General features: G+C 36.8%; 1 protein-coding gene across 1 annotated transcript in view; it reads right to left on the reverse strand.

Annotated features, from left to right (window-relative positions):
• The window catches only part of MGAT4A (alpha-1,3-mannosyl-glycoprotein 4-beta-N-acetylglucosaminyltransferase A), a 74,573-nt gene that overhangs the window by 31,986 nt on the left and 18,099 nt on the right, over positions 1–24,488 (reverse strand). The window contains exons 3-7 of the mRNA XM_056491873.1: positions 16,996–17,163; positions 14,382–14,522; positions 11,762–11,895; positions 734–780; positions 71–184 (exon numbers count right to left, since the gene is read on the reverse strand). Coding sequence (XP_056347848.1) covers positions 71–184; positions 734–780; positions 11,762–11,895; positions 14,382–14,522; positions 16,996–17,163 — 604 coding nt within the window. The remainder of the gene's footprint in view (positions 1–70; positions 185–733; positions 781–11,761; positions 11,896–14,381; positions 14,523–16,995; positions 17,164–24,488) is intronic.

Genomic DNA, 24,488 nt, shown 5'->3' on the forward strand with positions numbered 1-24,488 from the left:
TGTCGTTTTGTAAACAACCAAAGTGTGGGTGTGGGAGGAGATGGGAAAAGATCTGGAGGAATAAACCTACCTCACTCTCTCTTTTGAGTCTCCAAATGTTTCTTTCAAGTTTGATAAGTCAGGATAGTATGTTGCAGGAGGGGCTATTACTTCCACCAAGCCAGAATTGATTTCTGTAGAAAACCTGTCAATAGAAACATCCTGAAGTCACATGAGAGATTCTGATTCAGTAGTTCCTGCTGGCTTTCTGTTGGAACAGTTTTTGAGACTGGACTTGCTCAAATGAAGCATATAAAAGAACAGTATATAGAAAAGAACTGTTTTCCTTAGCTTGTCCTTCAGAGCACTATTGCCTCTTGCCAATCAGAATCAAAGTACATGTAAACATTTTTTTTGCATTTTCTCAGAACCTAGTGATTTTTTTCTGCAGTTCTCTTTGAATATACAGAATACAAGGCCCTAACACAGATGTCACAAATTCCCATACATGTTTAAACAATCCTATCTGTTTATGGTGCATTAAATAATTTAATCCCACTTACTGTTTTACTGTTTAACTGACTGAATTACCACCTCTTAATTTTTCATCTCTTATTTTTTGTTCAAAAGTCCAAAACTCCACTAAACAATCAGGCATGATCTCTTATTTCCAGAATATTTTAATTGCTAATTACAAACTGATTTAGTTTACCATCAATAAACTAAGAAATCCCCGATTAAAACTACAACTTACTCTCTTTCCAGGCTTGCAACAACACTGTTAACATAATCAAGATCAGTCTGGGGAAAAACAAACAAATAAACAAACAAAAGTAAGATTACTTGATAGTTCTGGAGTTACATGTCAAAAGACCAAAGTAAAATAAACATTGCACGTGCCCGTCCTTGAAAATCACTTTCATTATTTAAGATATTGGAGCAATACAACAACACATCACAGATGTAACTATGTCTTACTTTTAATATTAGATTTTCTTAGTAAACAGAGGGGAATAATTATATCATTATATCTGCACTTAGCAGAAAAGCATTAAAATTCACGCTCTTGGATGATGAAATGTTCACTGAGTGTTTGTGTAGGAAGTACTTCATATTATTTTACAATAACAACAATACAAAGGGAAATATCTTTCTGGAAAACAATGCATTGAACACACACACACACTCTTATTTCAAAAGCACATCTCCTAAGCTTTGCATTTAAAGCAAATGCTCTAACACAGACAGGAGTGAGCCTGCTGCCTTTCTGACTAGGGTTGTTTTTTTGCATCAGAGACTAAATTTGAGGGACTACCAACCTTATCAATCACTCAGTTTTCATAGATGCAAAAATTCTAAAAATTACTTGGTGAAAATACAAATCATGACATTCTGGAAAAGCCTAGATCATCTAAATTGCCAGCACTGGACAATTATTCAGCCTGGTTGTACACATGCATTCTAAGAAAAGAGGATTTGTGAACTCATAAATGTGACTGAAACCCCTGGTCTTTGTTATACTTATTAATCTAATAAATTGACATAGCGTTTACATTTTTGAAAAGAATAGTCTAAGTCAACCCAGATTCCGGCTCATGAGGATTCTGGAGAAAGAGTTGTCTTTGAAATGCCAGAAACAAAGGAAGAGTTCACATTTTTTCTGATTAATTTGTAACATAGGATATAATTAAAGGATTATACACAGAGAATAAATCCCTTCCAAGCCTTTCTATAGAACTTTTAATCTTGTTTGATGAAGGTGCTCACCCTTTGATCTTAAAAACCACCATTTCTAGTTTTTTAAAGATTTATTTTTATGAAATCAAACATAATACTAGTGATGCACACCTTTCAAAAAGGACAACAACAGCAGTGGATTTCCTCCAAAAACAGATTTTAAATATCACAAGAACATGTGAGTAGAGAGTATTTCTCATAATTTTGTTGTATATATTTTCTTCCTAAGTGCTATGCCTAGTGCTGGGCAGAAGCTCTAGCAAGCTGGTAAAGTGCTCACAATTTAAAACTCATCTCGCACTGAGTTCCACACAAGGAGACTCAAAAGTCCATATGGGCCTTTATATACCACTGTTTAAATACTTTTATGTATTTTAACACATTTAATTAATAGAATGTATTTAGACATAACTTTTTCTATTTTGTGTAACAGTTGCGAGTCACACTAACCTAGTGACTACTTAAAAATAGTTTTAGCATACCCATCTTTAACTGAAGCATTTTTTTTTCTCTCTTTTCAAAACCTTTTAAACATTAAAAATACAGAACCTGTAGTTCAATAATCATGTGAAAAGACAAAATTTTGCATTTCAGTTGGCATGCCAAATTTCAATTAATCAGTCCAGCATTAAGAATTCCAGCACATTTAATACAGTCCCTATTGCAATTGCATAGAAAAATATAGGATTTATATTTATATCTACATACACACACTCAGCAGAAACACAGCTAGTTTCTATTCAGTTTTCCAGAGATTAAAATAAATGCCAAACTTCATGCCAACTAGCATCATGTATTTGATCACAAGCCTGTGCCTTAGTGCACATCTCCTTAGCAGAAACATAGTTCTGACCTATTTTCCAGACTACCATGAAGCCTTGCTACTACTGCTTCTAAAACCTTACATCTTATATAGAAAACATCACAATCAGGAAAAAAAAAAGTCCTGAATAAGAGAGTTTTTCCCTGCTTCCCACTATCTGTTTGTGTGCTTCACACGAAAGGCTGGCAGTTTCCCCAGTCAGAGCTGCAATCACAATAGGGTCACATTAAAAAGATGTAGCTTGAAGTCTGCCAACCTCATATTGTAGTCTTGGCTGTCACAAAAAGTCAAGAAGGTCTGGTCTAGCTGCTACGAACATGAGATACAGAAAATACTACCTCTGGCTTAGTAGGCAACTTTTCCTTCTCAATCAGCAATCACTGTATCACTGTGGTGCAAAAGTAGATGACACTTTTAGAATGAAAAAGAACATGTAAATTAGAAGAGTTGATGTCATTTTTCACATGATCAAATGCATTAAAACACTGGTATTCATATTCTGCCATCGTTTTTAAATAAGCAGTTGTATTTATATCTACCAGCAGCATACAAGATTCAGAAGCAGGATTTCAGCACAAAACCCTTCCCCTCAGGCTGACTGTCCCCTTTTCGCATCTGAATTTCAAGAGACAATCAAAGTCCTATCATTGCCCGAGTCTAACACAAAGTAGGATCTTTGCCAACACCCTTCGGCATGGACACGTCCCAGGAAGGTGGCACTTCTAAGTTAATTCACATAACATTATGAAATGAGTACGAGAATACACAACAAGTTCGATCAAGCTGTGACTATACTGAAGGGAAGAGTTAAGCAGACGGATGACTTTGCAGGGTAGGAATGGAAGCAAATCTGGAATAGCTAAATTAAATCTAAGGATCTTTCAAGCAGTATCAATAAATTCAATCAGCAACTTAAAAGCAACAGAAAAAAAATCCCTTATAAATCAAAATCTACTCCCCATTTTCGAGGAATAAATTTACTGCCTTGACAAAACAAGACACAAGGTCCTCTTTATCAGCCTGAAGGACATAAGACTGCTCATCTCCAAGAGTCTTAAACAGGACAAGATAAATACAGATGAATAAAAAGAAGTCACCAAGAAGGAAAATGTGTAACTGTTCTTTGGGCTTCCAGGGAAAATCATCTGGCAGATAGCAGGTCGACTTTGGAGCTGACCTGATGACTTTAAAATCTGTTTCATGGTATCAGTGCTGCTTGCAACTATTGAAATGAAATGTTGCAGTGATCACAATGATACAGTTATGAATGCTTTTGTCTATCAAATTCAAAGGCATTACGAAAACAAATTTTTTCTTATTAAAACTCCTAAAGCTGAAGATTAAAAGAAATCCCAAGGAATTCGGGATCCATAAAAAAGAAGCACAAATGAATATTTTAAGAATAAATCCCTTTAAAATAATTAAAAAGTGCGAAATTATGTTAGACCTCAACCAGAGAGTTAACATTTCCAGCCACAAAGATGCATCTTATTAAAGAATCACATGAAGTCTTACAAACAACTTTGTCCTGGTGCATGGATCTATGAGAACTTCAAAATAAAAGGCATAGGGATGGTTATTTCAATATCAGCAGTTCAAACCTTTTGGCCTGTTCTTTCTGCCTAGTCATATGAAATAACTGTTATTCAAGATAATGCAAAACACTTGAAGCAAGACATCTTCCTTTATTCACACCAGACCAAGGATTGATCCCCACCAGCTTCCTTTGCTTCCAGCAGAGGCAGCCAAGAAAAGATACATAGCAAAGAATAAGAACAAAACAAGCACATACAACACCCCCTCCTGCTATCATCCACGCTCCAACTACTTTCAGATCAGGTTATTTCCTGAGACAGATGTGATTTTGTATATTTAATATTCCTCAGTAGGCTCATCTTCAAGGTACCTCATTAGCATCCCCTTGAGCTATCTAAATTTTCAACAAGAAGATTCTAGTTTATGAGATCTGTGGAGTTTCATAAGCCAGTAAACATGGCTGTATCTAAGGTTTAACTCTTTGCATCAACAATTTTGATGACAAACACATGTAAAGTGCTTTGATGAATCTTTCTTTAAAAAAAGCCTCAGAGTCTGTTGTAGGGCAAACTAAAGTTACAGATTGTCAGTGAAATAAATTTTAAAATTTCCTCTGCTTTTTAAAATGCTCCAGTTCTCTAAAGCACTTTTCTGTAGTGCTGGCGAGGCTGCACATCAAGTTTGTAATTATTCTAACATTTGTCTGAACAGACATCATTATAGTCAACAAATGCAAAAAGAACAGAGCAGCACTGAACTTTCCAATCTTCTTTATTGATTTTTATGAGTGTGTGCACAGCAAAGCAGCTGAACACATTTGCTAGCAGACAAAATGAGAGGTTAGAAAGTTTTGATGAACAGCTAGCCAAATGTCCTACAAAACCTAGATTTCTACTTTAAAGAATCAACCCTTTAATACTGTTATATCCTGATTCATACCCCCAAGAATGACAGAAGGTAGACTGTTTATAAAAATATAAGAAAACCCTTGACATTTAAAGACCAAAGGTTTGTTTACTGTCCTAAGTGGCAGAAGCATAGTGAAAAAACACAATCATGGAATCTCTCAAGCTAAAAAGAACCCAAAAGGATCATCAAGACCAACACCCTGCTCCTCAAACAACTACCTAAAACTAAACCATATGACTAAAAGCATCCTCCAAATGCTTCTTGAACTCTGACAAGCATGGTGCCATGACCAGTTCCACCCTGTTCCCATGACTGACCACTCAGTGAAGAATCTTTTCCTAGTGTCCGGTCTGAACTTCCCCTGATGCAGCTTCACACCATTTCCATGTATCCTGTCACTGGTCACCAGAGAAAGGACATCAGCATCTGCTTCTCCACTGACCACCTCAAGGAAGCTGTAGACTGTGATGAGGTCACTTCTCAGTCTTTTCTTCCAAGTTTTAAAAACCAGCCTCTTCCAAAGCCCTGCCCTTGAGGCCTTTCATCACCTTGGAAATTTATCTGGACTGTTAGATTATCCAGATCTCAATTCATAAATTAAATCTACTATTAGTAAGTCTTACATTATTCAAGAACACCTTTTAAAGAATGAAAAAGTCCTTGAGAAACAAGCATGCTAATCTGCATAGTGTGGTCATTTCATTGCTTACTAATTACAATTTTGTTTGATCTTTCATCATCCCGTAGAATAGAAGTGGGATAATTTTACCACATATTTCATAGGACAAGCAATGTAAAATTAAAGCCCTCAGAAAAGGCAAGCTACATGTTTATTTGCCTTGAAATAGTGAAAATACATATAAGTATCATTACCTATATACAAGGCATAAAATTTTCATAGGAAAAATCAGCCACTAATGTGGCATTTGGACCTATTTTGGGATATCTGTGCAGTGAAGACAAAGCCCTAAGGAATAAAAAAGTGCAGCAGTGGCTTCCAGTAGTTGCTGTAGTGTATGTATATAAACAAACCCTGTGGAAAAAGGTAGTATCATCTTTTAGAGTTCAACAAATGCAGCTGAAAAAAAATTATATTCATGAATACAGTGTCTTCTTTCTAATCTGAAGCAGTGAGTTCAAGTTAAATACAGGGAACATGAGACCAAGATGCAAAGCAAGAAGCAGGAATGAGAATACTGTCATAACATAACCAGCTAATGTTACATAAGCAAAATGCAGCCTGTGTCCTACATGAGCTAATGACTTCATCTCTCCCTTACTGAAATTCCTCCCTCTAACACACAGGCAAGAGATTTCTTTGTGTATCCAGTCATTTCTATGATTAACCAATGCAGATCAGGACAGGGTTTCAAGACAAAAGCCTTTGGCAGCAATAGCAGGAATTCAGGAATATTCCTGTACCACTCTACTCTTGTTTCTCCTTACCCTTGTGCCCTGCCTGCCAGATCCTCAATCATGAGAGCAAATATCCATATGGATTGTGCTGTGAACCACAACAGCCTGTCAAAGAGCAAGCTGAGTTTTTAAGAAGGCCAGCCAAAGCAAAAAGCATCACATTACAATTCAAGACCAGACGTTCAGATGCAAGTTATGTAGTGCCATACAGCCACTACTTGTTTTGTGGAGTCTGAAAGAAAGCAGTATATACTGCCTTGCAGCATGGGAAACCTTTGGCTGTCCTTGGGGAAGCCTGCACATTGTTGAAATGGTCTAGACAGCTTGTCTTCCAGAAGACAGGCAGTTGCTGTGTACAGTCTAAAATATCCTTCTAGGATCTGTGCTCTTTATTTGGAGGACAGAAGGAATTTTTAGGCCAAGGCAGACCACTGGAGCAAAACTTGATAGTGTTGTCCAAAATTGAATGCCAATTCAGTCCACCATACAAGTAAGAAGTCACCTGCTACAAGGCCATTGAAGTAAGATTATGACTGTTACTTCCCACCTCACAAATACCTTAGATGTCACCAGAGACATCAGACACAACTCTGGCTATCAATAGTGATGTTCCCTCACCAGAAGCATCAGGTATTTATTGTGGGCCAGGTGCACCTCAGTTCTCAGAGAAGCATTTCAGTCATACAAGCCTAGGGCTTGGGGAAAGAGCAAAATCTTGGATTTTATCTTTGTGCTGAGATACCAAATTTGTCACAGGTACATTCAAGTTTTTAAATCCTGTCAAGGATTTTTTCTTAGAAAAGATTTTTATCACTGGTTTAATTCCTTAGAAATGTTGCTAGTCACTGACATAGAAAGAGAAGCATAAAATCCTATGTTGGTGGCCAGTATCAGCAGTCCATACTTCTGAGTATCAAAGCTTAAGTTACAAAAGAGCATGGACTGCAAAAACAGCATAAATATCTCAAATTCTCACTGACAGGTCAAGCTACCCTTACAGATACAAAAGCTGGCAGTGTATCAAGAAGGTGTGTTCATCCTGATCAATTTTTGAGTGAGAAGTCCAAACCAAAGATTCCCATCTCTGTAGGCCTTTAATATTATTTGGTGTCAAGATACATTATCTTGACATAACAGCTTTGATTTTTTAAAAAAATATATACATTACACACATAAACATATGTATGTACACACTAAGATCTACGAGATTTTCTCCAACTCAAGATGCACAGTCAGATCTTTCAAGGACTGGGAATACACTCTCCAGGGCAGTTCCAAGAAGGAGCAGCTCACAAACAATTAGCAGAAAGCATGAACATCTCTGTAGCTGGGATGATGCTAATACATCCAGGTTGAGAGCAAGACAGTTAAAATACTCTTTTGTTTTCTATCAAGAGAGCTGCTGATCAGGGAGAACCATAATTCAGGCTCAGAGCAAGAAGAGGTGAAAATACAGGATTGTTTATTTCATGGAGAAGGTTTGCATACTGCACTGCAGTGTCAATACTTGCAAAACAAGTTCAGCAAGATTTGACCCAGTACATGCACCCAGTCTTTAATTTGCTATGGCTTTGTTCATATCAGGGCACAGGATGGTACCTGGCTGGGTGCTTGTGTCACACTGACCTAACCAGGACAGAAACTTCTCTAAAGAAATAACAAATAAAAAAAAGATTCTCCACAGAAGGAGCACAGAGAAAACACTATTAAAGATCAACATCTTTTAATTTAGCAGCCACTGTTTACATCAAGATTTTTACTGTTTACAAGACAGTAAAAGATAATCAAGATATGCAAATTTTTCCAGCTAAAGTGAACTGTATATACACCAAACAAAAGAGTAAGATTTAAATAAGGAATATGTAAGAAAGTAAAACTTGTGGCCTAATCCTGCAAGAACAAATGGCTGGTCAATTATTACCTAGTCAGACATAATCAGCAGCACACAGAAATAGCAAAATGCTTTTGCATACCTGTAGTGTCTTCCAATTCTTCCTGAAATGATTTGTGCTTCTGATATTTTTGGTCAAATCAAGGGCTTATAGTCTTTCCAGCATGCACTGATTACAATTTGTACCAAAGACTGGGCTAAGTACAGTCTCTGATTAATGAAGTGGACTGACAATAATTTCTGATATATTCAGAACAAGTCTAAGATGCATTTTCTTCATTTTAAATGAGATTTCCCCACAGAAAAAAAAACCACATTTTGTTTAGATATCAGGAAAGTATTCTAATTTCCCTCATATTCAGTTGTGTGTGTGTATATATACTTGTCTATTGTTCCACTATAATAATTCAAAGTACTTCAAGACCATGTTTCCCATGTTAATTGCAAAGCCTATTAAATAAAAATACTAGACAATATTTTTAACCTGGAGTTCATGGTTTCTTAAACCTAAAGTCTATGGCTTATTCTGAAAGCAAGTTCTCATACAAAGCAGGTTAATGAGATTTGAATAATTTGTTTTCAACTCATGTGAGCTAGAAACTAGCTACACAGTGAGGGGGAATAAAAAGATTTTGAAGTATTAAGGAATAATGAATCATACCTATTTATTAGTCATCCCAATGAACACCTGCAAATTATTCTGCCATAAAGTTATTTTAACAAATTGGAGAACACAGACATATGTCAGTAACTAGGACAATTGAACAGTTTACTGTCAAGCAATTCTAGTAATTATTTAAATTGGTTATTAGTTATCACATCAGCTGAGATATTTTAGAGTTTCTTGAACTTTCAATATGGAAATTTACTATGTACAATTATATTACTGACAAATATTCATACAGTAAATGAATATGCAGATCTCTTTATTTAGCAACCCTAATGCATCTATATTTACTAGCTCCTCTATTTACACTGCTGAGGCTGTTTGCAGAAGGCCATTAGCCTTCTAATTTGTTTTCTAGTAAAAAATGAAATTACAAGAAATGAGTGAGATTGAACTACTAAAAAAATAGCAGTATTAGGAGAGTTTTGTAGCGTGCTTAGCACAATAAGATTACAGTCCATGACTATGGCTCCCAGCAATGCTTCTTAAACACTGTAAATTTGATTTCTCAAATAAAGACAGCAAGAAAAATAATACAATCCTTTTAAAGTGCTATTTTTTCCTACAATTTTCTTCTAAAACCATTTTTGCACTCTTGTGCTCATTTTTTTTGTTGTTGCTACAAGCTATAGACAAGACACAGATAGTAATTTTAAGCTTATTAGCAAAATTACATAACCTCACCCTATGACCATTTTTTGCTGCACATATGTTTGAGCAGAGGCCATACCTTTTTTTAGAAATTTCTGACATCATTTTTAATACAAGCATAGTTGGTAAAAGTTTCAATGTATTTTTAAATACGCCTTTATTATTGTACATGTTAATGACAGCAATAACCTAATGCATCTCAGGCTAGGATACCCCACAGACAAGGCTATTTTAAAAGACACAGCCCTTCTTTTCGTTTGAGGAGAAACAGAAGTCTATCAGAGGAGTAGGCATTCCTTCAAACAGCCAGAGAAAATGCCTAAGAAGCCTACACTTTTCATCTTGCAGAAGGAAACTGAAATTTATGGAATAACTCAGAAAAAGCACAGCATAATTCAGGATGAAGTATTTAATGCACCATATTAATCATGTAGAGAGTTCCCTGTAGCAATTACAAAGTAAACTGTAAGATACTGGGCTTAAGACAATAAAAAAACATGGTCAAAGAATAAAGAAGGAAAGATAATAAATTGGATGGAGTAAAGAAAAAGAAATGCAAATCTAGCAAATGGTTACAAGGGAACAAAAATTTAAACCTTGGTTTTTTAAATGTTCCCATACATTCCTGACTTGCAGTGCACAGAACAGGTGAAAAAGCATACAGAACTGCTCTCAAAGTGGAATAAAGAAGTAAGACACAGAAGGTAACTGTACCCCACTCCAGACCCTATGAAAACACTACTCTCCATGGGCACAGGAGCAGTAGCTCCCATGTTAAAATGTTCAGTTCATTGGTGGTCACTTCTGTAGAATCACTCCCAAGGTGAGATTATTCCACATCACCTCAAAGGAAGAAAGTTTCCACCTACAGAAAACCCAGGCACAGCAATATGGCTTGTCTAAGGCAACAAAAGATGGTGCACTTGGGGACACTTCACTCCTATTCCAAATTTTGCAGAAGACAGAGAATCCAGTGATAACAGACAGTCCTCACAGATCAGACCTCCTCAAGCAAAACAAAAGAAACTTCTGTTTTAAACCTTGAAAAGAAGCCACACTCACAGGCAATAAAATTTCTCCAACTAATACAGTGAAGAAAAACACAGTGTTCCAGTAATTCAGAAGGAATTCTGTTTCCCTGATATTCTCAACCAAGAGATGTTTTAAAAGCATCTTTTTTTCCCCCACAAAAACAGTATCTATCCAGACAGATAGTTTTTGACTGGTTGTCAAGAAAAAGAAAATAGAGCAATTTGCATTAGAAAATACTAAGAAACAATTCTCAGATAAAAGCAAAATGTTTACAAACTTGCCAGGGAAGGTTTTAAAATATGTTGATAATAGAAGTATTAAAATGCCTGATTTTCCACTGATTCATCCCTGAATGGACACTGGCTCACTAAATTAAAATAATTTTCAGTTATAATTGGAGATTTGAATTTTCGTCTGTGGGACTTATAAAAGACTGTTTCAGCAGAGAACTACAGTTAGATGGATGAAGATCAAACATAAATATAAATTTCCCACTGTCCAAGTCAGACTTCTGAGAAAAGCATAGAGAACAAAATAGGTACATGCAATTCCCAGCATCCAACAGAATTATTTCTGAAAGTACTCTGTCATTTTCCTAAATTTGATTTCCACTAAATCAGAGCCAAAGTGAACAAACAGTCCAGCTGAACACTGAATTAATCCATTAAAAAGGTCTGGGCTTCAAACATCCACATTGTCCAGAAAATTAATTCAATAACAATCTGTGCCTTACATCTCAAACTGCAGCACTCATTTGAAAGAGAACTAAGCAGCAGCATAAAGAAAATGGGAGAAATCTTCCCCTACAACAGAGTTCCTTAGCCATCACTCTTATGTTGAAGGAATAGCACATCTTTGTCACTACATATAAACACAACAAGATTTGCAAAATAATCACACCACTGAATCCATGTCCACCATTCCCTTTGATAAACAGAAAAAGCTGGGCTCTTCAGAACTGTATCTCAGAAACCCAAGACTGACACTTTCCTTTTCCTAGAAGAAGAGAGTCATCTGTCTGCATCTTGAAGAAAAGATAGATCCTCATCAGTTCCTGAAAGGAGTGTTACTTGTGATTAAAGGCAGGTTAGAAATTATATAAAAAAATTAGAATGATTACCTCTCCTATAAAGACAACCATAACACAATCCAGTTTTTCTTCAGGGGACAGCTTATCAATAAGGGAGTGGAGAGTTTCTGTAAGGTAAGACTTGACTTTTCTTTTCACTGTAGGTATTCCCATTACAATGGAAACTGAAATCAAACAAACCAGAAAGGTACTTTCAGTGATTTCAAACACAAGACAGAAAACAAACATCTTGCCATAAGGCATTGCATAAGAAATTCAAAGGTTTAAAAGGTGGAGATTACAGTAATTAAAAACAGTTTAAAAATATGCCACTCAGCATCAGGAGCATGACTAACAGTTAACACCAATGCTCAGAACAAACACAGCAGACAAAAACCCAAACCTAGACATGCCAGACTATTGTGTAGGTGTGGTGGGCTGATACTGACTGGACACCAGGTACCCACCAAAGCTGCTCTATCCTCATCTCCTCAGCTGGACAGGGAGGAGAAAATATAAAAGGCTCATGGGTAGAAATAAGGGCAGGGAGAGCTCACTCCCCAGCTGCTGTCACAGGCAGAGCAGCCTTGAAGAAGTTAATTTATGACTGATCAAGTCAACAGAGGGTAATGAGAAATTATCCTAAATCTTAAACCATCTTTCCCTCACCCTTCCCTTCTTCCTGGGCTCAATTTCACACCTGATTTCTCTACCTCCACCCTACCAGGAGCACAGGGGCACAGGGAATGGAGGCTGGAATTCAGTTCATCACACATGATGCCCGCCACTCTTTTCTCCTCAGTGGAAGGACTCCTCTGACTCCTGCCCTGATCCAGCATGGGGTCCCTCCCATGGAAGATGGTCCTCCATGAACATCTCCAATGTAAGCCTTTCCCACAGGCTACAGTTCTTCAAACTGCTCCAGCATGGGTCCCTTCCATGGGCTGCAGTCCTTCAGGAGCAGGTTACTCCAGTGTGGGTTCATCACAGGGTTACAAGCCCTGCCAGCAAACCTGCTCCAGTGTGGGCTCCTCTCTCCATGGGTCCACAGGCTCTGCCAGGAGCCTGCTCCCATGTGAGATTCCCATGGAGTCACAGCCTCCTTTGGGCATCCACCTCCTGTGACATGGGTCCTCCAGAGGCTGCAGGTGGATCTCTGCTCCATGGGCTGCAGGGGCACAGCTGCCTCTCCATGCTCTCACAGGCTGCAGGGGACTCCGCCCTGACACATGGAGCACCTCTTCCCTCTCCTTCTGCACTGACCTTGCATGTTCTGACTCCTCTCTCCAGCTGCAATAGTCCTTGTGCAGTTTTCCCCCTCCTTTTCAATCTCCTATTCCAGTGGTCCTGGTCTGGCTATTGGTTCTACTGGATATAGGGAAAGCTGCTGGCAGCCTCTTAGGGAAGTCATCCCTGTAGACTCCTTGTTACCAAAACATTGTCACACAAACCTCAATACAATGAGAAATAATCAATAACCATGGTATTATTCAAACAAGGTGCACCAAGAGTGATTAAACTCCCCAACTTAAATTTAAAAATAAAACTGGTATAACCACTCTTCAAATTCTGCTGAAAGCCCCTATTACTTTACTTGCACATGTCTTTGGTTCCTCTAAAAACAAGTTCAGGACAACAGAACTGCATGGAAATTCCTCAAGGACATTCCTTATCTCTGACAAAAGCATCACAAGTGCAAAGTAACACATCCCTAGCTACAATGTTATTAAAATCATCTTTCAGCAGGCCATTTGAGCCCTGTGTTGCTTAACTTTTCCATAGTACCCAGGGCTGGCTACCTACTAGGAAAATTGCAGATACCAGCAGGAATGGAGTGAAAGGATAAAGCAGACTTCATGAAGTCCTGAAACCCTGGATTTCCTTGTTCTGCTTAATTAAATAAGCCTGATTCCAATTTCTATTTTGTAATTTCAAATTTCTGCCATATATTTCCAGGGGGACATAATACAGACTTCACTTAAAACAGTAATGGATTATTAGATTTTTCCTCCCTGACCAACAACACTGAAATAAAAGATATTTATAGTCAGAAAAATAAACCTGTGGCTTGAGTCTATACATTTGTCAGGCATGCCCTCTGTGAAAAGAAGGAGCAATCAAACTCACTGAAGTAATGAAAAACTACAAGCCAGGAGTAACTGCAATAATGATTTTTTTTCCCTTTCCAATTACTGTTCAGATTTTATTGATGCAATTATATCTGATTATCTTCGTTCTTTCAACTTTTAATCTATACATTGAAATATACTGTTCAGAACAACAGAAACATCAATGTTAAAATAATTATAACCATGGATGGTTGCCCTACAAATCTGAAAAGCCAAAGGGATATATCCATTAGCAGTTCAGGATCTGAAATGCCTGAGCTTTGTTTGCTTTTAGCTACAAAAAAAATTCACCCAAACTAGATGCTTCTTAATGTGTACCTTAACATGATATGGGGTGTGACTGAGATTATGCAGAAAAGAGCAAAGCTGAAACCAAAATCCTTTCATCTCGAATTCAGTATGAATTAAAAGGATATCAATATCACCCAGTGATATGTGTGATATGTGTAATATGTCCTTCATCTACCAAGAAATGCAGAAAATTCTTTTTCTAAAACTAGAAGGTCCTCCAGATATAAAAAGTAACCATCATATCAGCATACCTCCTGTCCTTCCAAGGCCAACCTGCACAGAAGGTTGAAGGCTTCCTTCATTTTTCAACAAATGAGGCAAATGGTAATAGATATTTGGCACTTGAAGAGATTTTCTACTTGTTAGCTCTTTTAACAATTTCAGCGTCTCATCTGAAAACATACAGGAAATCAGTAATGCAGAAAACAAATCATATGAAGTTTTAAGAAACAGTAAACAGTATAAAATTCCAAGCTTGATCTTAACTGACAACCAGAATAAATTGTGCACTTTTCTGAGTCATGTCTACAAAGGAAGCTTTTTCTTATTTTGATTTTTTTAAGAAACAATGGCCAAGACTATTTTCACCTATAACCTTCTTACAGATACAGTTAATATTTAAGCATAACCACATAAGATTTAGTCTGAATTTACAGAAGTAAAGACTGCTCCATTTATCTGGGGGGCTGGTGGTTTTGTTGGGGTTTTTTCCCAATTAATCAAATGGGAAGCTTATTTCCCTAGATAATTTTTTACTTTTGCTTACAGAGGTCATCACCATCCAGCAAATCCTACTGCAAATAACTTTTCAGAGTTACAAATACATATTGGTATATACTGCACATAGAGATACAAAATAAAACAGCATTAAACATATAGTTGATATTTTCAGTATTCCTGAAAAAAAAAAAAAAAAAAAAAAAAAAAAAAAAAAAAAAAAAAAGCAAATTTAACTTAGTCCATTAGAATAGAACTATGCTATTAGATTCTGTTTGAATCATTCTTGCTCTTTCTGGTGCAACTGCCTTTCAGTATGTCCAGGTGGCTCTCAAAGTTGCAAATAACAGTTTTTAAAATTACCCTGCTGTGTGTGTTGACTTTCTTGCACCAAGTGTGAAAACGACTCATTTCAAATGATAAATATGATAGCATATGGATCTTTGAAAACTTATGGGCTTTATAATATCAAGTTAAGTAAAAACTGTAGTCAATGTTTCTTGAGATAAAATTGAGAAGCAAGAAAAAGAAAGCCAAAAGTGTAATTCCTCTGAGATTCTGAGCAGAGCTTCTACAAAGATAGATGGGTTTTGTTGCGCATGTTGGTTCTGTGTGTTTGGAGATTTCTAAAATATTTATTTTTAGGTGAGACTATATTCCTAACCACCTCAAACCTTGCAAAAAGCTTTGCAAATAGATGCCATCAGTAGATAAGTCTATTTTGATAGACTCCAATTCAGGTATACTTTACTTATCCTGCTAACATTTCTTTAAATTCATCTGCAAAACCTGGACTAAATTTTGTCCAAGAAGAAGAGCTCTTTGTGCGAGTAAATAAAGATCTACACAAAATAATCTGGAATCCTTTCAGCTTCAAAGAGAACAAATAGTATTATATATATTTAAGTGTATTAAGCTTAATAAAAACCCCGCTAATACTATGTTCTGAGCACAAAAGCTCAGTAATTCAGTTGGCTTCCCATTATGGCTCTACATGAAAAAGTGAGGATGTCCATCCCAGCTGGGATCCAGACATGATAAAATGCTTAATGAATTAGTACTTTCAGCTGCATCAGAAGAGAGTAACTGCCTGTAAGTATACTGCCTAAAAGCAAGCTAAGTCAATTTTAGAAACAAATGTGGTAATAACTTAATCCTAAATCCAGAATCAAAATTATTTGACCTTATCCATGCTTCACTTTGAAAGCAAAATCACATACATCAAATAGGAAGAAAAGATTTATAGACTATGCTAAATGTATCCTTTATCTGTGCAATTCCTGGAGATCCAGGGAACTACTGAGATCAGGCCATTAGTGTCAGACAGCAATTCATGAGTGGCTTCAGCACTGAAGCCTACAATTATAACCATTTCCCAACAACAAAATATACTGGAAGTAGTAAATCATAGCACAAATAAAAGCAGACAACAAATTCAAAAATCTTGTTCCAGGTTTTTGAATTGCAAAACCCTTTGGGTTTCAACCCATTATTAGACCAATATAGTGAAATTTCTGCAATCTACTAAGTCAGACCTCTTGACAGAAAAATTGTACTTATTTATTATTATTTATTATATTATTGTATTTATTTACTTATTATTTATGTATTTATTTATTATTCATTTTCCATTTCCATTATTCCATTCATTTCCAAAAATCAGAGCAATGAAACTGTAATAGTGTGATTTTAAAAGTTAACATCTGGTGAACATTGCAGTATTTTTTCCCTAATATTGCCAAACGGCTGACTATCCATCTCCAAAATGGGTAAAAACTTATGGAAGATTTTACAAATTTAATCACTAGTTATTAAAAAGGCCATTTCCTATCCTTTTTACAAATCATAACCAATACTTCAGTCTATATTATTTAATACCTTCCAGTTGACTTTTAAGGATATTTTAACTGCTCCAAGTTCATTCCTTTTGCCTCTGACTCTATTTAAAAAGTGATGTAAATTAATTGTAAAAATGTATTCAATGTATGAACTAAGTAACCAGAAGTTCCAAACATATACAAAATATACACATCTTTATTCACACTGCTGAGCAGTTTCATTTGGCTTTCTTGGTAGCAACTTCTTACTCTATAGTAATAAGAAGAGATATTGGCATTGCAGAGCTACAAACAGTATCTCAGTGTGTACCTGAAAAATTGTTCATGGCATTCTTGCTGCCGTTGGTTTCCGCCACGGCCCTGCGGAACTGCTCCAGGATGGCGTTGAGCTCGGACGAGCGCTGCAGCGTGCGGTGCTCGGCGATGCGCAGGCGCTCCTTCAACGCGTGGAACTCCCGCTGGTAGGCAAGCAGCTTTTCTGGGGAGAAAAAACACCATTCGGGTCATTGGAGGGAACAAACACCTGCTGACAGATCCCACAAGTGTCCAGTGCCAGCTCAGCTTTGCAGCACCTGGAATCACCCAGGAAGGCAGAGCCCGGCACGGCCCCACCTGAGGAGCTGCACCGCACTGGGGTGCAGGGCAGGCATCCACACAGGAATGGCCCTTTACAAAAGCACAGGTTCCATCTTCTGAAAGAACCTACTGCATACTTTGTAAGGATGAGTGGAACTTGACAGTATTTCAGATATATCAGTTTTAAATCCCAAGTTTTAACTTAAAATTATGATCACTGCCTGACAACGGAAGAACAAAATTTTTTAGCAAAATCCTGCTGATGTTGATACATACACATACCTTGAAAGGGGACCAAAAGGGAGATGGAAACACCAAAACTGATCTGCTGATATAGTCCCTTTGCCCTTGACACACAGTAAAGTAAGTAAGCCCTGGATTTTGTATCCTTCCTTCTTCCTATTGATTTCCTCAAATCTTCTGCTCACCATCATCACTATCACCCTCCTTCAACCAATACACAGATACTGACTGGAGTATTTTAAGCAAATTTATAACTCATTATCAATATTCCAACCACTCAGCAGACATCCACAAACATATCTCTTTTGTTATCTACTTATGCATTCCTAGTCTTTTTGTACTGCAGTGGTAGGAAAGCAGAAGTCTAGCAAGCAATTTGAAACTCTTCCTGTTGCTGTGTTACATAACACGTGGGGCAAAAAAAGGTATTGGAGTAAACTTCCATTGTTAATAAGGCTGCTTTTCCCCCAAATTCTTTCAATTTTTTTTTCATTTTAATTTTTTTATTTTTTTGCTAGTTGGGATGTACTGCTCCCATTACATTTGGAAAACTTAATAACTAAAATGCCCTTTGTCTTGAAGATGGAAAAATAAAAGCATAGTTCACTACCTCTTAAAAACATTTCCTTTGCCAGCTTTATTTTGCTTCTTTCATTAAAACCAAATGGTTACTGCTTTTGTGCCAACACAGATGCTGGCCCACAACAGAGTGCTAGGCACTCTACACACTGCTGACTGGATCCAGGCTGCTATTTGAAATAGGAATTGATGCTTTAGTCAGCAGCACTTAGAAGACTGGGAAGATTTTTTGAAGTTTCTGGCATGAAGGCCATTCTTATTTGCCAATGATAACTAACAAAGTAATTCAGTCCTGATGCTTCCAGTGAACTGTACTGGTATTGCATTAATGGCACTTGAGACCTCAAAAGATTAATTCCTTGAAGAAATACTAGACAAGTAGTCAGCTTCTCACAGTTCCTTCAACCAGACATATCTAGGTTAAGGAGGCTACTCTAAAAGATACATAAATTCCTGGCACTTATCCTTCACAAATACCTGGCAATGTTTTCTTCCCTTAAGGCACAAGATTATTCAGTCAAGTATAGCTTTAAAAATCCTAACATTACAAATACAATACAATTTTAAGTCAACTACCCTATAAGTATTTTTCTAGATATTTATACAAAATGAAATAAAAAAATAATTCTTTGCTTATGAGAACTTAAGTGACCTAAAACACACCTCTAACACTACCAGAGCTAGCACTTTTCATGTTTTTGGAGATTCATGCGCAATTTGGCATTTTTGTACTTGTTTTATAATATGGCCTGTACTTTCAAACTAAACAAATTAAATTTAAATGTCTAACACTCATATCTTTAGCATACTTTCAGTACTTCAAAGATCAACTGCTCAGATACGTATTACTTACAAACAAATGAAAAAACATCAATTTTATCTCATTCTGAAAAGCACTTGCCAAGGAGGAAATACTTAAACTCTTACAGTACCACCATTAGCAGTGGCCACATGTCCCAGACTTTAGAAAAGTATCCTTTAAGCCATCAGTAGTTTATAAATATTCTAATTTGACTTACCAGAGTTCCTGACTAAGTACTTGAGAATGAGCCTACAAGATTAAATTTAAGAATCTATTTTTATTTAAACTTTGACTGAGCTCAAGTTTGGTGGAGAAAGTCCTATTTAAGTAATTTGGTATCATTCTATGATAAAATCACCTTCCTCATGGATGAAGGCAAGATGAAGGAAAGGCAGTGGTTGGTGCAGACTCACCTGGAGTGCTGTGTGCAGTTCTGGGCCCCCCAGTTTAAAAAGGATGTGGAGCTCTCTGAATGCATCCAGAGGAGGGCAACACAGCCGCTGACAGGGCTGGAAGGTCTGTCCTGTGGAGAGTGGCTGGGGACTTTGGGTAGGGCTAGTTTGGAGAAAAGGAGGTTGGAGGGGTGACCTCTCTGCTCTGTGCAGCTTCCTGAGGTGGGGGGAATTGGAGAGAGATGTGTTGAACTCTTCTCCCTGGTGTTTAGCAATAGGACACAATGGGAATGGTCCTAAGCCATGCCAAGGGATGTTCAGATTGGACATCAGAAAGCATTTCTTTACTGAGACGTTGGTAAAACACTGGAACAGGTTTCCTAGAGAGCATAAAGTACTTAGGAGGCATCTGGATGCCCTTAATAATATGTTTTAGCTTTTGGTAAGCCCTGAAGTGGTCAGGCAGTTGGACTAAATGACTGTTGGTAGGTCCTTTCCAACTGAGATATCCAATTCTATGACAAGCTGACTTGTAAGCACTGTATATTAGAAAAAAGTCAATAGTGCACCTGATATTTTCAAACTACATTTGACCATTTAGTGTTTTATTGATCAGAGATTTCTCCAAAACCAAAAGAAACTGAATTGATTTCATGTCCAGAAGTATGAAAGCACTTTTTGGTAGCTATTACAGAAAAAAGGAGAGTACTGAGCATAAAATCACAGAGAAAACAGAGGTCAGTGATCACCATCAGTAAAAAAAGATGCTTTTTCTACAGGATTATGAATTCTGTTCTTATTCTCATATTGAAATCTAGAGTTATTTCAGAAAACAGAAGCAGGAATTCAGACATTAAGTTATTGGCCTTACAACACTGATGAAAGAGCCCCAAACATATCTGTCTGTTCTCTGACAAACAAAACATCCCTCTAAGAGCAGCTGTAGCCAATATTGAAGACATTTGGTCTCCAATAATTTCAGCATGTGAGCATACTTTTATTTAAGAATTACTTCCTATTTTACATTGATTTGAGATTTTTCACACTTTTCTCTAGAAGTCAGAAAGACCAAATAAAATAACTGTCTTGTTAAGAAACCATTTGAAAACTGAAAGCATTAATTCTTCATCATTTTTCTCTTAAATTCTATTTGGTTCAGCAAAACTCCAGAAGCTAAAGCCTAAATATTTTAGCTGGCCAGATGCTGTGCAGTTCTCCCAACATAATGTCAACTGAACCAGTAATTTGTCAACTTTTTTTTACTTTGTAGCAATACATTCTCTTAAATATGCAGAAGCTGGAATTTAGACAAGCTCGCTTGAAAGTTGATGCAGTATTTTGAAAAGTGAAAATTCAAATGAAACTCTGGTGGTTTGCCAGTTTTTAACCAGAGATGAAATCTCAGCTCTCAGCCTCCTTTGGGTTATTTAAGGTTCTCCTACTAAATAACTGTCAAAAAAAAAAAAAAAAAAAAAAAAAAGTTATTCCAAAAAGATACCACTGACCCAAAATTACAAAATCAGTCCACTCCTCTCTTAGCCACAGACAATCTTGACTACATAATTTGCTTAAGAGTTGTCTAAATTTGAAGAAAAATTCAAGGTTTTAAAACATGGAGTTTCTAGATGTTTTAAAACATCTTAGCATGCATCTAATTTCTTTGTTTGGGCTTTCGTACTTCTTGAAAAATCTGTTTATGTACTTCAACCCCTGCTTTTTGTAACAGCAAAGAGCTTTCCCTTGAGATAAAAAGGGACATCAAAGTAAAGGAATAAAAAAATAGAAGAAAATAGGCTGTAGTCTGAGTTTAGAAAAGCATTTTGCAGAGTATTTCAGCTCAACTGAAACAGCAGAAAACTGAATTGCAAGTAAATTACCAACAGAAAACTTGCTGTATTCTACTTCCAAATAAAATATCTACTGAACAACAAAACAGAAAACATACTGTGGAAAAACTCAATCAAAGTAATTTTAAGGCTATACAGTTTCAAAGTCAATAAAAATCAGCAGCAGCTTGGTTTTTTGTTCATATTACTTTTTTAGCCAAGTTATACTTTTTAATGCCCCAAGCCTGTCAGTGTTTAAGAGACATTTGGACAATGACCTTAACAAAGTGCTTTAGCATTGGTCAGTTCTGAAGTGTCAGGCAGCTGCACAAGATGACCACTGTAGTTCTCTTCCAATTGAAGGAGTCTATTCTATTCTAACATGAAAACTATGAAAAAACTATTTGAGTGCACTTCTAAACTGAGTGGAGTGCACACTTGTAAAAGTAAAGGTAATTGCCTGGAGACCCTCTCACAACCCAAGAATGTTCTGGTGATTCTCAGTTAGTATTGCCATTACTCCTCAAGGAAAGCCTTGACTGTCTCCTAAAAGAACTATAGTCTACAACATAAAAACAATATGAAAGCTTTGCAAAATGTTATTTGTTTTATCCATCAAGCAGGCTCCCAAACACATTAAATCACAGGCCATTTTCACAAAACTGAACGTGTTGAACTAAGGTGGCTGCATTCACATAAATAACTAAACAAATAAAAGACAAGCCATCATTTACTCAAGAGCTCTGTGTTAGTGAGGCTGGTTGTACCGAAGGCAGACAAGATCAGGAACAGCTTTATGACTTTCCCATATCACAAGGATGCAGTTGAGCTTTCTTTCAAACCAGCTAAATACCCAAAGTGATGGATCTACCATGCAGACAAAAAGGTAACCAGCCAGAGACTTGGCACTCAAAAACAACAGCAAGCCAAGCACAGAGGGCTTAGCTTTGCCAATTAATTGTAGGCTGATTTGTATTTTCTGCCTTCACGCCCTTTTTTCATTAAACAACAGGACACACAGACAAAAGGCTGTGGTTGGCAACAAAGCATGGTACACAAATACTCAGTAAGTAAAACACCTAGAGAAGGACAGATACCTGATACAACACGACTTTTCCTCTATCCAAGTGAGAAAACTTTAAATCATTATTCAAATCAATAGTGTATCACTGGCAACAGTCCTACATTTGCCACTGTAACAATTATGGCCCACCATAATGAGAATCCTTGCAGCTTTTACAAGTTAAAGGTTCTACAGCAAATGCCTCATTTTTCTGTACACCCTCTTGAAGAGTTATTAAAATGCCATTAAATAAATGTTTTAATCTGTGAGAACACACTGTAGTAAGTGCTAATTCAGGTATTTCTGTGATTACTTATTCTACAACTCATTTACTCCCATTATAAAAACCCTCCAGCAGTTACCATCATGCCATGGGTCAGAGACACTAACAAGCTTCGTGTATTAATTAATTACACTCCCACTGAGGATGTTGATCAGTTTACAGGTTGATACAGAGTAGAGGTCTTAACTGGCAGCGAGCTTCCGCACCAGGTTTCATACAGAGCCAGGGCTGAGGCAAGAGGAGGTTACTCCTCAGTGAATTAGGGATTTGTGCCAGCCAATTCAATCTGGCTCTTACGGGAACATTTCTTTGTTTGAGCTACATGAGGTATATAAATTAAGTTCTGCACTTCCCGTAAAATCAGTTCAGATGCCTTATGTGATCCATGAAGTCACAGTATCAAGTAAATCAGCATCCAGTAAGTCATGACAATACCTGCACAGACCGGCTCTTCAATCCCACAGATGTAAGCAACAAGAACTTTTTAGACCATGCTTGGTTCATAAAACCCAAGTACCTTACAAGCCATCACATTTGCAATATGACTGACAAAATACTCATCTTCATTTCTTAAAAGCAGATAGCCTTTTAAATTAAAATCTTGCTATGCTAATATGTGACAGACTAAATTATTTCCACCGTCAGCCAAAAAAAAGTGAATTTCTGTAGCATATAAAATAAAATAATTACCATGCTAGCACTTAAGGAATTCTAAACTTAATCTTAAAACTGACACTTTTTTGGACAAAGGCTACACTTCCACTTTAGCACAGGTTTTGTAAAATATAACTGTAAATACAATTACCCAATACTGGGGTACAAAATTCTGCTCCTACTGCACTGTACAGTCACCAATATCCACATAGAAATGTACAGACAAAAAATACGTGCTGGCATTTACTGAGATAGCATGAACATTGTTTCCATTGTCCTTTGGAAGTGACTCCAGAGCTCAGAAGATATTCACAAGGCACAGATGAAGCACTGCATTCTCAAATGTGTGACCGAGGGGGGGCAAGAAGAGGAATTGTCAAACCAATCACACAGGCACACACAAAAAGCTATGTCCACACAAGAGAGATATTAAAGATGTTCCAGAATCCTCCTGTGACATTCAGACTTACAAAAACAGCAAAACATTGTAGCAAGCTGAGCTAATTATCAAGTGTCAAAACCTGCACATAGGCACAAATCATGTTAATAATCAGCAATGTCAAACAGTGAAGAAAAAAGAAGGTTAACAAAATTTGCCCCCAAAGTTTAAATCTCAAGCGTGTTCACGAATCAGATTCTGACTTGTCTCAAAACGGGCTAAAAGCTGATACATGGTGTCCTTGAAATGTTACAATGCATTACCATAGATGACTACTCAACAATAGCTAATTAGCTCCTCTGCTCTTAAAGTGAAATTAAAACCTTTTATAAACAAGCTATGATGAGTTATAAAATCCAAAGCATTAAAGCAATCAACCATGCAAATACAAATAAAGCAGTATACTGTAAAGGCTAACAACAAGATGCACTATAAATAATAGTTCTTAACAAAACTGCTCAAGGTCAAATTTTATCAGTCCAATTTCAACACTTGATTCTGTGTGCCTTTTTAGTTACAGAGTTTGTAGCTATGCCTATTCATAAAGCTATTTTATTATTTTGGAGGGATTAGAGAATATGCAACTTTTTCTAACTATAATACTCTGTGAAATTAAAGATGGGAAAATATGGTAGATGACTTACAAAAAAAATACATCCTACTAATTTTCTGCATCAGGAAAAAACCAAACAAAATCAAGATGCAGAAAAACAAGCGGGCAAGTAATTTTTTTTTATCTCTAATCTTGTTATTCAAACTGATGGGTCATTTCAGCAATTCACTATTTCAATCTACCAAAACTTCCATCAGAACTACTCTTTATTGCCCTTGTTTTCCACATAGAAATGTACTTATTAGGACAGCAAGTACTTTTAAAAGTGCTTATTCAAGTAGCTTTCATCATGAAGAGCAGCTTGTTTTTGAGTGAAGGTTCTGCAGGTTTTCC

This window comes from Oenanthe melanoleuca, chromosome 1, assembly GCF_029582105.1.
Source record: "Oenanthe melanoleuca isolate GR-GAL-2019-014 chromosome 1, OMel1.0, whole genome shotgun sequence".
NCBI lineage: Eukaryota > Metazoa > Chordata > Aves > Passeriformes > Muscicapidae > Oenanthe > Oenanthe melanoleuca.